This window comes from Chironomus tepperi, unplaced genomic scaffold (assembly GCF_022539635.2).
Source record: "Chironomus tepperi strain 1889 unplaced genomic scaffold, CSIRO-AGI_Ctep_v1 contig_196, whole genome shotgun sequence".
Lineage (NCBI taxonomy): Eukaryota > Metazoa > Arthropoda > Insecta > Diptera > Chironomidae > Chironomus > Chironomus tepperi.
The window spans coordinates 243,970-260,661 of NW_027226318.1; the positions used below are offsets into that span (position 1 = coordinate 243,970).

The following is a 16,692-nucleotide window of genomic DNA, read 5'->3' on the forward strand; positions in this document are numbered from 1 at the left end:
CATTTTTGATTTTAGCAATGCTGTGCTAATATAAAATTCACAATGGAATTGTGCCAAGCAACAAAATTGACAACAACAAGTTGAGTGATTATAGGATAGATAGAGAATTGGATTTATGGCGATGATATTAAATTGAGTAGGTTTAATTAATAGCTAAGGAGGTTTGAAGGGTTTTAATGATGTAGATAATACTGAGGATGTGGTAATGGCATTGATTGGTGCTGGTTGGAGATGACTGAAGCTCCTGATGGACATCAGCAGAACTAATTAAAGATTCTTCATCAGATCTGTGATAAAATGACTTAAAATTCAATTTTTGAAGAATATCATTGACATATGAATCCTAAACCAGATTGGATTTGAGGACATTGCAGGAACTATCGATCATCCAGTTCAACAGAGTTTAAATGACAATTTTTCTAGATTTTTCATTAAATTTTCCGAAATTTCCTATTTCTATTCATCTCTACAGCTCATCAAATTTTTGATTGACATCTATCAAGCTATATCCACATAGTAGCAAGCATAAACTCACAACAAACAAGAGAAACTGGAATATTTACAGACTTTATGTCAACTAATAAATTTTTCTCATTAAAATTTTTTCCTCATTCACGCGGTTTTTCATTTTCTTTTTCCGTCCTACGTCACAAAAACAGAATCTGAGACTGTTTTGATTTTCCTTCACGCGGTTGTTGCTTTTGAGTCAAACGACGCACTCAAGCTTGCGTAAATGTTTTTAATAAATTAATATTTTGCCTACATTCCTGAGAAGTGTTCGTAAAGCGATCAAAGATGATTCATAAATAACAGACTTAAGACTTGTGCTCTAGAAAAATTTTCATTCTGTTTGTTTTTGTGATACATTGGCCATAAACTTATGTAAATTTTTATTACTTTGTGTCTTTTTGCGGATATATGTAGATCTACCAACTAGTTTCTGCACATCAAAGGAATTTTGCTTTATTAGATTTAATTCTACTAAAGATTGTATTCGGATGTGTCATGGGAATATGACATTAATTAAAATTTGCATACAATTTGCCATATAAGTTTTTTAATACTCTGATTGGGGCTTTTGACTCAACGATGATGATGAAAGTGGGTCTGGCTTGATTGCTTTTGATGAGATTTTTAGTTTTGGTGTGAAAAATTGCAATTTTTATATCAAAGATGTTAAAGTCTAACCGAACAGCACATTGTGGTCGCTAGGGCGTTGCTACATCGTTGTATCAACAGCAAGACGCAAAGTTGCTTTGATGACATCATGACAACTAGTTGTGCTGCTCGCACTAGTGGATTAAAGCTTTCTGTTGTACATTTCATGATTGAGAATGGAATTTGGCAAGATTTTGATTAAGTCCTCAAAATTAGATTTTTATCTATGTTTAATAGGTTATAGAGGAACAGAATCCATGAAAATAACAAAATTTGAATCCATGACACCTCAAATAATCCTTACCCAATCTTTCCATCCTCAACAACAATTTTTCATCCCAAAATTACCTCAATTACTTCAAAAATGCCGCATTAAACTCCCTCAGCATGCTCTATAACTTTACAACCAAATGATCTCAATTCATTAAGGCACAGAACAATTTGATTAGATTTTTTTTCTAATTTAACGCTCATCATTTACAGCAGGAAGTTTAATAAATGAATTTAATTATTGGTTTATGGCTCTTTTGTAGCTTTTTATGGCGTTGATTTTAAAATAATGTTTTGTTGATGTAAGACTTTTTATTGGCGTATTCACTGACGTTCTCAGATGAATTCTTTGAGAGAGAGAAGCTTTAAGGAAGTTGAGCCGGATTCTAAGAGACGAATGACTATGAACAAAGATGTTAAAAATGCTGCAGTTTTTGAAAAGAATTCTAAAAATAATTTATGGATGTTATGCATTTTATAGCTTATTTTATGGCAGAATGTTGTCTTTAATGAGTGGGTTTGCACTTCCTTCATGTTTGATATTTAGGTTAATTGTCATAAAAGTAGGAATTTGCACATTTGTTAGCTTTAAGAAGCTGTGGACTGGAGATGATTGAAATATTAGATTAAGATATCCTCATCGGTCAGTATACAAGGATTTGCCTATGCATATTACGATCCAAAGATCGAGAACGACTTAAATTCCAAGAATCAACAGATTACTAACATTAAACCATATCATCCCCTCTCGTTAACCCTAACTAATGCATCCACAATCAGCATCAACTCTTCCAAGATAAAAAAATACATAATTGCATCCAAAACTAATTAAATTAAATCCAAAAGCATCAGAAAAATTATTGATCTATAAAGATAATTGATATTTTATTAAAATAATCGATTCCGCTGTGTCTATTTGTTCTGCACGCCAGCAGTAATCATCATAAACATTTTTAATTATACCAATAGTAATTCCAAAGCATCTTGCATTAAAATTTAATAGTTCTAAGGATGTTAAAGCACTTTGCATTGCTGATAAGACTAAGGTGTGTCATCAAGGCATTTGACTCCTTCAAGCCTTCAACAAAATCAAGAAGAAGATCAGATTTGAAGGTTAAATCATAGTTTCCTGACACAAAATCTCACGAAAGTCATCAAATCTTTTATTGTCACGAAAACAGAAATTTACAGCCACACGTTTATTGCATTTATAGTGCGATATTTATTTTTATAACATCATAGACATCAATTTTATGTGAATCCGCAGTAGGCCATTGTTATTAATTTTTTTTCTCTGCATTTTTTAATTAACCGATCCATTTTTTCGAGTGTGAATCATTATGGATATTGTAAAATCAGCACGAGTGTCTGTAAAGTGTTTGGCAAGCAATTCAATTGGAAATTCCTCAACTGATGAAATCAAGGAGTTTCTCAATTCATTCACAAATGTTTTAATTGCCTTGAAAATATCGAAGCAAAAAATCTTCAAGGACATTTGTCGGAATCGCAGCTTCTTAGAAAAATTATTGAAGTCATTTTCTTTAGACACAACGCCAGCAACAATTACACACTTGGTTCTCTTACTAAATTACTTGTCAAAGACTTCAAGTTCAACGATCCTCAATTCAATGCGATTGCATTATGCGAATATTGAAATTATTCAAGCATTGCTTGCTGTCGTCGATGCAAGTTCAATTAAAATACTTATGAATAATAATAATTTTACATCCAACTGTGCAAATGAAGTAATTAATGATCGTGTAAAGGAGGTGAGTGAGTTTCTTTACTTAGCATGTTTTTCATGGTGTGTGGTGAAATTGTTCTGGCTTTGAGGAGGATTATCGATGAAATATCATCAATAGTTTAAGATGTAGGGCGTTGCAGGTTATGTCATTCATTATTCCAGCTTAAAAAGGCTGTATTATCAGTATTTTATTAATATGGGACGATTTTCTGGGAATATTGAGAATATTTTAACTGCTTAACAAGCATATTGTTCGGATTATAGTCCGTTAACACTAGATATTGCAGCTTAAGGGTATAAATTTTACCTTTTATCGATAGCGATTACGTTAAGTTAAGGAAGGGGAAAATGTGGACTGAAGGACACAAGTCAAGATTTAAGGTGCTTTGTGACACTTAAGGACGTGTTCAAGGCTCCTTCTTGAATCATTTTTACAAAAAAAATGCGCCCTATCCACCAAAACACCAATAAATTTCCTTACTTATTTACTAATTAAAGTAAACAAACTAATTTTGCAATTTAAATCATAGATTGAACATTTAAAGGCAAAATTGAAAAGTTTCTCATTACCGGATAGTACATCAATTAATTCATCAATATATACTACAAATTTCCATAAAATAAAAAGCTTCGATACCGAAAGCAGCTATGAAAAGTCATTACAAATTAAACAGAAACAAAGAGAAATCAAATGCAGGAAGAATGTTGCATCAGTATTAAGAACTGGCGCAATCATGACAAAGAAATTGAAATTTAATGATGCAATTGTGGAGAAAATTATTGCCGGTGGTAATAATCCGTTTGTACTCGAGTCGAATGTCAAGAATATCATTAAAATGGCACACGAGGAAGAAGTAAATGAGATTGAGCGTCGTCATTTGTTGGGTTTGATAAGCAATGAAGAAGTGAAAATAGCAAAATTAGATGCAATTAAACGAAAACAAAAGGCAGCAAATGATCTAAAAAGGGAAAAAAGGCATTTGCGGAATCTAATGAATGAGGAATTTGAGACAAGTGTGTCAAAGTCTAGAGTCATTGTACGAAAAACTCACTTGAATCGATTAATTCTAAAACGGAAGAAATTCGATTCCGTTTTTAAGAAGAAAATTAATGCTGATGAAGTTAAGAGAATTCGTAAAAAATTACAGGATGAAATTAAGGCAATAAAGGAGAAAGAGATGGAAAGAAAAATCAAATTAATTCAAAAGATAAGAATTCTTGAGACGAGGAAAAATTTGAATGGAAAATCGTCAAATGAATGCCTGAAAATGTCAATAGATGAGGTATGTAAGCAGATTTTCTCATGAATATCATTTTTTTTTGAATCTTTAAGTTGTTTAAGCTACTTGACATTTTCAATTTCTATGGAATTTTTTATTATTTATTTAAATTTCTTTTAAGCATTTCTGAATGGAAATCTAAATCAGAATTTTGTTTTCTTTATTTCTGTCTCGTGAATGAATCTAATTTTAAAAGCCTATTAAAAACGTTTATTTTTGAAGATTTGTTAGGAATGATAATTAGGAAGTTGTCTTTAGAGAATCTGAGGCGCTTTTCTATTTTGGTTCTTTATATTTTTTGTTTTTATCATCTGAAGGTCTTTAAATGTTTATTTTTAATGGCAAATCTACATCTAAATCTTAATATATTTTTGAGATGTAACGAAGATGTTTTTGAGTTGATGCTTCCTCATTCGAACAGAGATTAATGTTGACTAGAATGTCGAGTTCACAGAAATAGGTTAGAGTTAGACATTCTGAGTCGAAGTGGCTCGGTGGCGGAATGGTTTAGTAATTCGGTAAATAATTATTGTAATACCGACTATGCGGTCATAGGCTCGAAACTCGACAGGAGAAACTTTTCAATTGTTCTTTTTCGAATCTTATGTAGTGGAAACTCGACTCGCAGCCTTCCTTTGCAGAAATAAGTTAGGAATGCCATCATAGAAGTGGTTCTAATCCTACTATAAACTTATCTAGTGATCTTGTAGATCTATTGAAAACAGGGGTCAGCAACTTCACTCGAAAAACATTTATTAGCCGCGAATCGCTCTAGCGCAGCTCTGAACCTCAATGATCTGAATAGATATTAGCTAGTCAGAACAAATTTATCAATATAGAATTCATATATGAAGTCTTAGTCGGCTTTAAACAATCATTTAATACAAAATCAAGCTCTGAAGAGGAGACCAGACACTAATTTTCATTTGCTATAGTCTGTATTTCATTTCCCTACAAACTTCACACTCTATAACTACTAATTTGATTGTTATACACATAAAGCGAAGCATAAAAATTCTTACATTAACTACGCCTGAGTAAAAAAGTTCTCCTTTTGATCTCAAAACTTTGTATGAAAAAAACTTCTCATTTAACTAAAACATTTTTGTTTCCACTAGCTGCGAGCATCAATAGCAAAACTACAGCAACAGATAAATCATGAAAGAGAAAATCGTCAGAAAAGAATTCACGACGAGCACAGTCGACATAAACAGCTGATACAAAATACAGAAACGTTGATTGAAATTGGCCGTAAGCTTTATCGTCATCGCGATCAAATCAAAATTGAAAAGGTTAAACGACATTCAAATGTTTCGACTGCTCCAGATCTAATGAAGTTACGTGAAAAACTAGTTCAGGTGCGCAGAATTGTCTCTAATTCTATAAATACATAAATTTATTGTCAATTTTTTTGTGGATCATCCTCGTCGACTTTTAAGACACAAGAATTTAAATAAAATGGAAATAAAAATAAATTTTAAGAATTTTTTGGAAGTGATGCGATGACTCTATCTATAATCATCAATTTATAATAAAAGAATGCTGTGTCGTATTAAACAAAAAAAAATAATTTAAAAATAAATTTCAAAAAAAGATGCATCTTGGCATGGCCTTTCAGACTTCTCGTGTTTTCTCCGTCTGACTGAGAGTTTTTCGCAAGAGAGGAAATTTTTTATTTATCTTTTATTTTATAAATATAAAAGTACATCACGTCATGCGGCAATAATAGCGAGAGAAAGAGCTCTTCTAATTATATAATTTCTCTCATTTAGTTCCTCGACATGAGAATAAATTAAGCTTGAAAAATGATTTTTTTTTCGCAAAGACATCACATGCTGTCTTATTTCGTTCTTCAGGTGAAGGAACAGAATATATAAATTTACTTTAATGACATTATGGGGAGGAACAATTTTATTGTAATTTATTTTTGTGCCACATTAATTTCTAATTTAATTCGTAAAATTCAAATTTTAAATGTCGATGCATTTAATTAAATATTTTAAATGATGGCATTCTGCATTGTTTTGTTGGAATGAATTTGGAGACGATAACAGACATGGTACTTAAGATAGCTGGAATTTATGCAAACTAAGTCCATTAAATATGGTTGTTGTTGTTGTGGAATAATGGATGAATTTTTTGAAAGGAAGATTGAATGGAAATTAGAATTTTTGTCGATTAGAGTTGACTTCGTGGTCTGATTTATTGATTCTATCAGGATAAGTGACCAATTTTAGGTGCCGAAGTGATTTTTCTGTACCATGAAAGCATACCCTTTGCCGGATAGTGCGAATGAGCTTCTTAATAATATGGCCTTCAAGAATAGAACTAGAGAGCGCTTACATCAAGCAAATGCCTGCTTGAGTAGAGCCAATCAAGCATATTTTAGGTCAGAAAACTCTAAAGAGCAAGGTTTCAGTAAGAAGTAAACAAAAATTCTTGTTTGGAGATAATTCATAATATTAAGACTGGAATGGAGATTATGAGGCAATAATCTTCGATTTTTGCTCCAGATTCAACTCAAGACTTGATCATTGCATACTCAAATGTTATGAATGCATCAAACTATCCAAGTCTGTCACTTTGTTCTTATCAAGCCTTTAAATCGTCAGGAATTTGATAATTAAAATAAATTTTTTATCGATTTTGGCTTCTTGAAGAAATCTTAATATCCAGAATCAGCCCAAGCTAAAACTTCTGAACAGAGTAAATTAAGTCATTCAAAAAACAAATTTAAATGTGGAGCTCCATAAAGGAAATGAGACAAAAATATTAGGAGCGGTAGCTATAAATGCTAGAATATTTTTTTCGTTTATTTTCTTTGCGGTGAAAAAAATCAGGAATTGTGGATTTTATGGACTTTAGTTGATGCTGACATTTGTGATTTTTGGCTTCATTTCATCTGACACACATGTTGAATATAAAGGTTTGGATGAAAAATTATGACATGACTTTTTGAACAAATGTGATAATTAGATGAGTTTTATGGAGCAATCTAATGTTTATGGACGTGACAAATCTTATTAGGTTAGGACTTTAAAATTAAAAGGGCAATAAATTATTATCTTAATTTCGATTGTGATTCTCAAAATTAAAATTTATAATAAATTCTAATCTTCATAATTCTTAAAGATTTATGGACAAATTATACATTCCTTTGCATTTCTTTTGTCCCTGTCAAGCTATTCCCCTTTTGCAATTTCTAGACATGCCAATAACGTTTGTTAAATATTTTTGCTCAAGGAAATTTGGCTACAAAACTTAAAAATAGAAATTGAAAACTTATATCAAAGAATTTATAGACACTTAAAAAATTGAGTGATTTATGAGAAATTTTAAAAGAAAAATTAAATTATTGCAGGTGGATTGGCCGTCTTTTGAGACTTGCATGATGATAAACACATGTTTTTAGAGACCTTAGAAATAAAATTGCATTATTTTTGTGTGTGTGGGCTCACGTTAATCAGAATTGGATAATTAACAAATATTTCAAAATAAATGACTTCTTGGATTGGCTGTAATCTGTGAATCTTTAATAAAAACCAAAGGTTTATTTCATATAAATAAATTATTTGAAATCCGGGAACATCCTTAAAATTTAAATTGTTTTTTAAGGGTTCATGCGTCAATGATGTGTCGGAAATATTTAAAAAATATCAAATTTCCATTTATTTTGAATTCACTTCCTGACATTAGCTTTACATATTAAGCACCTGTCTCTCTATTTCAATTAACTCTAATCATGAACCTTGGACGTCATTAGTGAATTTTTTTTGGATCTTTTGAGTGAAATCTTTCAGAAATTTATCAGAAATTTGCATAATCACCATCACTTGCATGAGGTTCTTCCATCTTTCTGAAAAACAGTCTGCAAATGCCAGTCAAAATGATAATTTTCAAAAGGAATCCAGACCATTCGCCGCAAAATATAACGAAAGACTATTTTAAATAATTAAACAATAAAAACTTCACGTGAGAATTAAAAATATTCTGGATTTAAGAATGTTATGCAATAATATTTATCACATGTTCCAGTCGTTTAATTTCATAACAAATCTTAATGACTGCCTTTTTTCAAACTCGATTAACGATAAAATAAATTACTTTATTTTTTGATGCTCAAATATTTTTCAAATTCGATCGGAAAGCAAAAGCTAATAAAGAAATGAAATTTATGTGTGAATAGTACATGAGATACTTCATAGTCTTCATCAAATTAATTATTTATTTTCTTCTCCTTGTTAGTTCACTAATTGATTTCCATCGGCGCGAAAAAATAATTTTTTGTTTTTACAAACATTTTAAAAATATTTTTGAAAAAAATTCAACACATCTTTTTGATTTTAATTAATTTGAGAGAGTTTAATGTGAAAAATGTGCAGTCAGACTGCAGACGATACAAAATAACACTTTTGTTGTGAGTTTTTTGTAATTAATTTGACGCAATTTAAGATTTACAATCGTTTTATCGACTATAAAAAATTATCAAAATCTCCTTATTTGGCCGTTATTGTTCAAAAACGGATTCAATTTTATCACACAATGCCCAACTGTCCTAATTTCAAAACAATAATCTCAGGTGTTAAATTACAAAATCTTCAATAACAAAAGCATCCAAATTCCAACAAGTGACATAAAGAAAGTTTTGCAGATTATTTAATCATTTGTCTCTCGTGCATGAATGATTTTCATGCACATCTACATATATTTTGTAAAATGTCATGTCATCGTCTCAATTAGCACCAGCTTGTAAATTCGCACTACATGCAATTCATTGTTATTTATGACAATTGCGATTAGAGAAACTTCACTGATCCAATATTTCATCGTAAAATTGCTTAATCAAATAAATATATGGATGCTAGAAATAGTTTATCGTGTGCTCGTTTTGTTATTCATTTGGATTAATATTATTAATCGTAAATTGTTGTTATTTACTGTTTCAAAGAAGTCCGATCGAACTATTTTGCTATAAATGTTAACTAGCTTGTTATATTTGATTATTACATGGACTAGTGGATTTGCTCGTTAGTTTGAAAGAGTTTTTAGAACCTAGTCTTGCTGATAGCATTCTATGAGATGGAGGAATTGAATCCATGTCTTTGAGAAACAAAGAACTTGAAGTTGTCGGTCAATTGCTTAGCTAATCGGCAAAGCGACATTTCATTTCCAGGCAGATTCAACTGCATGCACATAAAACTTAAATCCTCAGGTTCTTGCCCACCCAGTACATATCGAGAGCAAAATCATCAAGCTACCTTTCAATATTTTACACAATATAGTAGTTTTCAGGTAGATATGCCATGAAAAGGACAGAAATCCAACAAACTAATGACGCTTATTATAATTCAAAATAATATTCATCTTCAAACTTGTTTTCGGATGCCTATTAATAAGATTAACTAAAGTAAATAGCAACGATAAATAATTAGTGTCAAGTTCAATAAGATTTTCATCGTCATCATCAAGCACAGTCGTCGCGAATCAATTAAGAAATAAAATAAAAAAATATATCGGAGCAGAAATAATTGTCGATTAAAATCTGAAGTAAATGTCGATTGAACAAGTCAGCTGCTCATCGTAGATATTCTGAAAATATTCCACTCACCCAAAGCCTTTCGTGGACTCCTAGCAGCAGTAGCACCGATTGAACTATATCCTGAGTCATGGCTACTTGTACTAAAACGAGTTTGCTTTTTCTTTCCAGCATCTTCGCTGGCATTATCATTATCATCATTATCTTCATTAAGATTAAGATTTTCCATAAGTGCAACAATATTTTCTGTTGAAATTTCATTTCCACTTGATTTCTTTTTACACACTGTCTTTACAACTTTTTCACTATTTGTACTACTTTGACTTCCACCTGTTGCCGAATCACCGCCACAAATTTCTTCAACTTCCTCATCGTCAGATTCCGATTCTGACGAGCTAAATTTCGCGTGTCGATTTCTTTTAATTTTCCACAAAGGTCGAGGACGTGCGACGAGTTTTATCTTTGACTTTTCATCCGTTTTAAAGAACTTTTGCATGCTCGTAAAGTCTATTTTGACTTTCTTTTGTGGATCAAAGTCTTTCTTCCCCATATCTTCTTCTTCTTCCTCACTACTCTCTTCCTCGTACGATGATTCTTCTTCTTCTGATTCACTCTCCTGTTGCAATTCTTTCGTTTGCTTCTGTTGCTCAGAAGCTGTTACCTGTGAAGGTTCTAACGCGATACTAATTTTCTCTTGCTCCGATTCATTCAATTGTTCACTCGCGATTGATTGATTGTTGTCATTTGTTGTTTTATTATCTTCAACTGCATCATTCATTGCAATGCTATTTAAATTATTTAACGTTGGGAATTTCGATAACGTGCCAAAACTTTTCTTACTTAAACTTGTCGGTGATATTTTATTGTTGTTAGATGTCGTCGAATTTAATTCATTTTCATTGAGAACTTCATCGATTTGCTCCTTCTTCTTGTTACTTTCAATGCCATCGTCATTTGTTGTAGCATTAAGTTTATTCTCTTGGTCATTCACACTCGTCGATTGATTAATTAATGATTTAGTGTCTTTCTTTGGTGACAATTTTTTATCTACGGTAGGAATTGATGTTTCTACGTCAGCTGATTTGACGCCGTCCTTAGACGCCAGTGATTTATTGTCACTCGTGTCTTTATTTCCTTGTAGCTTAATTTCTGTTTTCTTGTCTGTTGCTGTCAAAGCGGCTTTTCCATATAGTTTTTTGGCGACTGTTGGTTTTGGGGGATCTGATGGCTTTGGTGGATCTGATACTTTCGCTAGTTCTGGAACTTTTGGAGTTTCTGTGACTTTTGGAGTTTCAGTGACCTTTTGAGGTTCTGCAGCTTTTCCAAATGTCTTTGGTGGTGACTTTTTAGCTTCTTCTACTTTGTTTGCCTCTGACTTATTGACTTCAGCCTTCTTTGTTGGAGATTTCTTAGCTTCCAGTGGTTTTGGCTGAACAGTCTCTTTCGGCTTTGGTTTTTCCTCAATCTTTTGTGTTTCTGTTGCTTTTGGAAGTTCAACTTTCTTTTCAGGTTCTGCAAGAGCAAGCTTATTTCCAACTTTGGATACTCCGTCAGATTTTGTCTTCTGAATTGCCTTTGTTGGAGATTTCTTAGCTTCTAAGCCTTTTGGTTCAATCTTTGCAGTTATTTTTGGTTTTTCATCAACTTTTGAAGGTTCAACAGGTTTTGGAGTCTCAATTTTAATTGATTTGTCATTAGATGGTTCAGTAATTCCATAATTTGTTTTGGTCTGCTTAATTTCCTTGCCTTTTAATGCGTCACCGATTTTCGCAACATTTTCATTCAATTTATTTTCAATTACTTCTGTTCTCTTTCCCTTCAATTCAATTTTATTCAATACTTCAGTCTTCTTGGCTTCCAGTTCCTTTTCATTCATTTTCTTGGCATTTACTTCAGATTCTTTGTCGGCCACTTCAGACTTTTTATTAAATTTGATATCAAATTTCTTGGTTTGTGCTTCCTTTTTGTCGCTGGTTTCAAGTTTATTTGGTGATTGAGGCTGCTTGTCAGCAACAGGTTCTTTTTCAGATTTTAAAGGCACTTCAGGTTTCTTTTGACTATCCAAAGATTCAACAGGCTTGCTTGCATCCTTCAGATCCATTACTTCTTTAACCTTTATAACCTTTTCAATTTTAACATTTGATGATTTAACTCCAATCATTTTCTCGACGGGTTTCATGGCAACAGATTTGCTTGCATTACCGAAAAGTTTTGTCTCCGCCTCGAGCTTCTTTTGTGGCTCAACACTCTTCTTTAATACCTCAACCTTATTATCATTTTCTGTTGAAAGTTTCTCAACTTTTCCTTTTCCTTCATTTTCATTCACAAATGCAGAGATTTTCTTTGCGCCCACGCTTTCATAACTTTTTGTGTCAACTGTATCTTTTAATAATGACGACTGCGATGATGATGCACCTTTAAGTCTATTACTTTCACTTGATTTTTGTTCTAATTTTAGGTTGTTGACTTTTTCAAGTGATGAATTTTCTTCATCTTCCTCATCGCATTCCGGAGTCCATGCAATTTCAATGATTTTCTGTTGCTGTTCCTCAATCACTTGTTGCTTACGTTTTGCAAAGACTGTTGTCTCACGTGATCCTAACATACCCCAAAAATCATCAGCGCTTGGCTCTCGTTTCAAGGGATACATTTTCCCCGGCACTTTTACATCTGACTTCATTGAAGTTTTTAGATTCACTGAACTCTTTTGATTTTTCTTAACCTGCTCTTCACCGGGACTAGAACGAGCATCATTTGCATTTTTCGCTATTAATAATTTTGTATCGAGGTCAGAAGAATGTTGCTTCTGCTGTTTAGATTTAATATTAATGAGACTTTCAGGCTGCTTTAGCTCTGTTGCATGAGTTTCCGCAATTTTTCTTTCATTTTCATTCTCATTCAACGTCATTAATTCTGTGGGCGTTTGTATGTGTGATGCCGTTGACATATCTGTTGAATTTAAATCACAGGTAGGAGTTTTTACATCTGTCACTTTCTTTTTCTTACGGAGTGGCACTTTAAACGTACATAATTCAATTTCTGTCTCGTTAGGACTTTTCATGTCTAATGCAGTCTCTTTTATTTCATCAACTTTTTCAGCTATTTCACTCAACAATGTCTTTGATGTTGTTCTCTGTTTCTTCTTTATTTTACGATTCTTCAGCTTTGGTTCAGTCTCATTTTCATCATCACCATCGGCATCAATTTTATTATTATTTTTATTGGCATTATCTTCATCACTAGTCTTTTGCAATTCCAAATTTGTTGATTCAATATTTGTTGTGAAATTATGCATCTCTTCCTCAATGATGAAGGATGCACGACGTCTTAAGTCGCCTGCATTCAAATCATCTGTTAATTTATCGGATGAGATATCAGAACAAATTTCCTTAAATGTTGGCAATTTTGGGGCACTTTTTCGTCTGATAAAATCACGCTGTTCATATGGCACATCATCAATTGTTAGATAAACTTTTGGTTCCGGTGCTGGAGTTTCTTTTATTGTATATTTTTCAATAAAGCTCTCCCCAAGACTCTTTGATGTTGGAGATAATGGCATCTTCTCATGTAATTCCAAATCATTTTCGAATTTTTTACGCCATGAACCACTTGATCGTTCACTCGATCCATATCCAGGATCAATGTCAGTTTGTTCGACTTTTGGTTTCTTTGGTTGCTCAATTGGCTTAGCATCAGGTGTAAGTCTTATAGTACGTAATCTGACTAACCCTCTATCTCGTCTAATTGTTGTTCTAGCAACAGGAGCATCTTCTTTATTTTCATCTTTCTGTGCAGGATGTGACTCTTCAGTCATTGGTATATCAACGATTGGCTTAACCTCACTGATACGACGATTTTCAAATCGACTTGCTGACACATCAATGTCAGACGTATCCATTCGTCGTGGCCTTGGTGGGATATATTTTGATGTATTATGTGCATTATGAGTTGCAGCCATTCGTGATAAAGCAGCAATTCGATGTTTTGATAATGGCGCTTCTGAGATTGTTGTTAATTTTGGCATAAAACGTGAAACGCCACTTCGTATTACAGGGGAATAAGGCAACGATGAGTAGCTTGGTGACGAATATGATGGGGAAGAATATGAAGGTGACGAGTATGAAGGTGATGATAAAGAGTAGGAAGAAGATGCAGTACTATAGGAGCTATAATTTGAAGATACAGACGGTGAGGAACTATAGGAGCTATAACTCGACGGTGTCACCGACGGTGGTACCGAATTTAAATAATTATAATACATATCCGAATAGAGTGGCATGATGATAGATTATGTAAATATTTCTTCAAGTTCAAAGTTCTTTTTTTTTGCGTATTTCTACTTTGAGTTTATGGATGATGCTTTTGATATTGACAAGAATAAATTGAAGGTCTCGACTCTCTCTTACTCACAAAAAATTAAATAAAAAAAAACACGAAACACTGAAAAATTCGACTATTTTTCTTTCTTTTCACATAAAGGATCTTCTTCTTCTATCATCAGCATCATAACGATATTTTCATTTTTTTTTCTTTCTGATCTGTACTGTGTGTCTGTTGGATCGGTATCAAGAAAAAATTTTTTTTCTGTTCACTTCGTATTTTTTCAAATTCGTGGGAAAAATTCTTTAAAAATACTTTTTTTTTTGTTCCTTAATTAACGCCTTTATGTATGATTGTGAATATTAGTTTTCACTGCCTTACTAATTAATTGAAAAATTGCATAATTTTTTTCTCATTTACGATTTGCACAAATCAAAGGGAAAATTTAATTTTCCATAAAAAATCGAAGAAATTTTCTTTCTCGTGATATCTTTAAGCTATTTTAAAAATAATTTTCTTCTTCTTTTTTTCTCTACCCCGCACACGATATAACTTGTATTAAACTTTTTCCGATCCGTATTGAAAGAAAATTTCGTCAAGACTGAGTTGAAAATTTTTGACCGCAAAAAAATTGCCTCGCTTTTTTCAGTTTAAAGAAAAATCTTTTTTAATTTGGCGCAATTTTTTACTAGACAGGTGACTTGAATCAGTCGCTTTGTATTGATTGGAAATTTGTGACTTAAGCTGGTATGGGAATTCTTAAATTTATGTCTGATATTGAGGTTTGGTAAGAATCACTTTCAAGATTGATATTTACTTTGATTAAGCTAAATTCTTTCCACGCAGTTCAATTTGTAACAATTTGAAAATTATTTTGTCAAAAATTCAAAATTTGCTGTTTTTAAACTTCTTAACTAGTTTTAATGCTTCTCCTATGCTTTATGGTTGCTTTTTCCATACTTTTTGTTAGTTTACGGCTATTTAAATCTGTTACATCTTACTTTATTCCAAATTGAGTTAAAATTTTCAAACAAAATAGTTTGTTTACAATATTACGGTTGATAGTCCCCTTAGTATTCATGGTATTGCATCATCTAAACAATTCAAACTAAAACTGACCGTTACATTTTTTATGGTGAAATTTTAGCATTAAAAATGCGCCTAAGGCATCTAAATCAACACAATCATTCCTATTAGCATTTTCTTTTCTTTTCGGGGAAGAAAATGTTCATTTTCATTTGATTGAATTGCTCACAGAGACTCTCGTGAGAAAAAATCAAGTAAAATTCTTGTATATATTTTTTGAGATAAAAAGATACAAAAATAAGTTCTTATTTATATTTATATTTTGCTTTTCTTTTCTCTTCTTGTGCACAAAAAACATGTGAAAATGTGTAAATAAAATAGGAAAATCGTGTGATTGAGCATTTTCATATCTTTTTTATTTTGTTTATTTCACCGAATTAGATGTGACATGGAAATTGTAAATTTTGTTGTCAAATATTTCATTTCCCTTTGTAGATTCTCTCTTTAATGGTGAAATAACAAGTTGCTGTTATTAATATGTACACGTTTTCTAAACTGTCACACTTAATCTCCAATTTGCATATTGATTTGATATTAATGATAAGCAAGAGATGAAAAATGTATTAAATACCAAAGCATTGAGACGAATGATTATCATTTTAGAATCGAAAATAGAGTAATAAAATGCGAAATGCGACTTGAATATTCTTGAATTTGGCTAAGTCAAATCTTTGTTTTGTTTTGGATATTTATAAGATTTTAAAAATAATTAAGAGGTCAATAGCTTCTGGAATCCAACATCTGTGAACGTCATTTGTCTGTGACCTTTTAGATTTGTTTTGATTCCATACATATGCATGAGCCACACTCTATATTATAGAATATTGTTAAAGTATAATCTAGAAACCTGTTCGAAGAGTTCGGATTAAGTCCTCAGAGTTGGATAGATTATCGATTGCGACACGGCGCACAGTTTGGACAACAACTGGTCAAACCTTTCAGTCCAAAGTTTATAAATATAAAATCAAAACAAACACTCAAATTTCTCCCACCCCTGCTTAACCCACAATCCAATCACTAATAATAGAATTCAATTCTTAATTTGGAAGTTCACTTAGTAAAGAAAAATATATCTTTAAATACTTTCTTTCATCATATTTTAGGACATTGTATCAACAAATTTTAAACACGTAGGTATTTAACACTTGTGTCATGATTCTTTTTAAAATCTGACATGCTTCCGTCATCATCCGTAATTTTAGTTATTGGAAAAATTGTTTTGAAAATTGGCGAGGATGATAATAATAAGAGATTGTGCCTGTGTAGTTTTTAATTTTGGCTAATAAAAGCATTTGCAG

At 32.0% G+C, this 16,692-nt stretch overlaps 1 protein-coding gene across 2 annotated transcripts in view; it reads right to left on the reverse strand.

Moving 5' to 3' along the window:
* The window catches only part of LOC139090000 (uncharacterized), a 34,078-nt gene extending 19,088 nt beyond the window's left edge, over positions 1 to 14,990 (reverse strand). Inside the window, exon 1 of one of the 2 annotated variants that reach the window (XM_070639664.1) lies at positions 10,061 to 14,990. In XM_070639664.1, the coding sequence (XP_070495765.1) occupies positions 10,061 to 14,267 (4,207 nt within the window). In that variant the 5' untranslated portion in view covers positions 14,268 to 14,990. The remainder of the gene's footprint in view (positions 1 to 10,060) is intronic. The other variant, XM_070639665.1, reaches the window with a different exon arrangement.
* Positions 14,991 to 16,692: the final 1,702 nt, after the last annotated feature.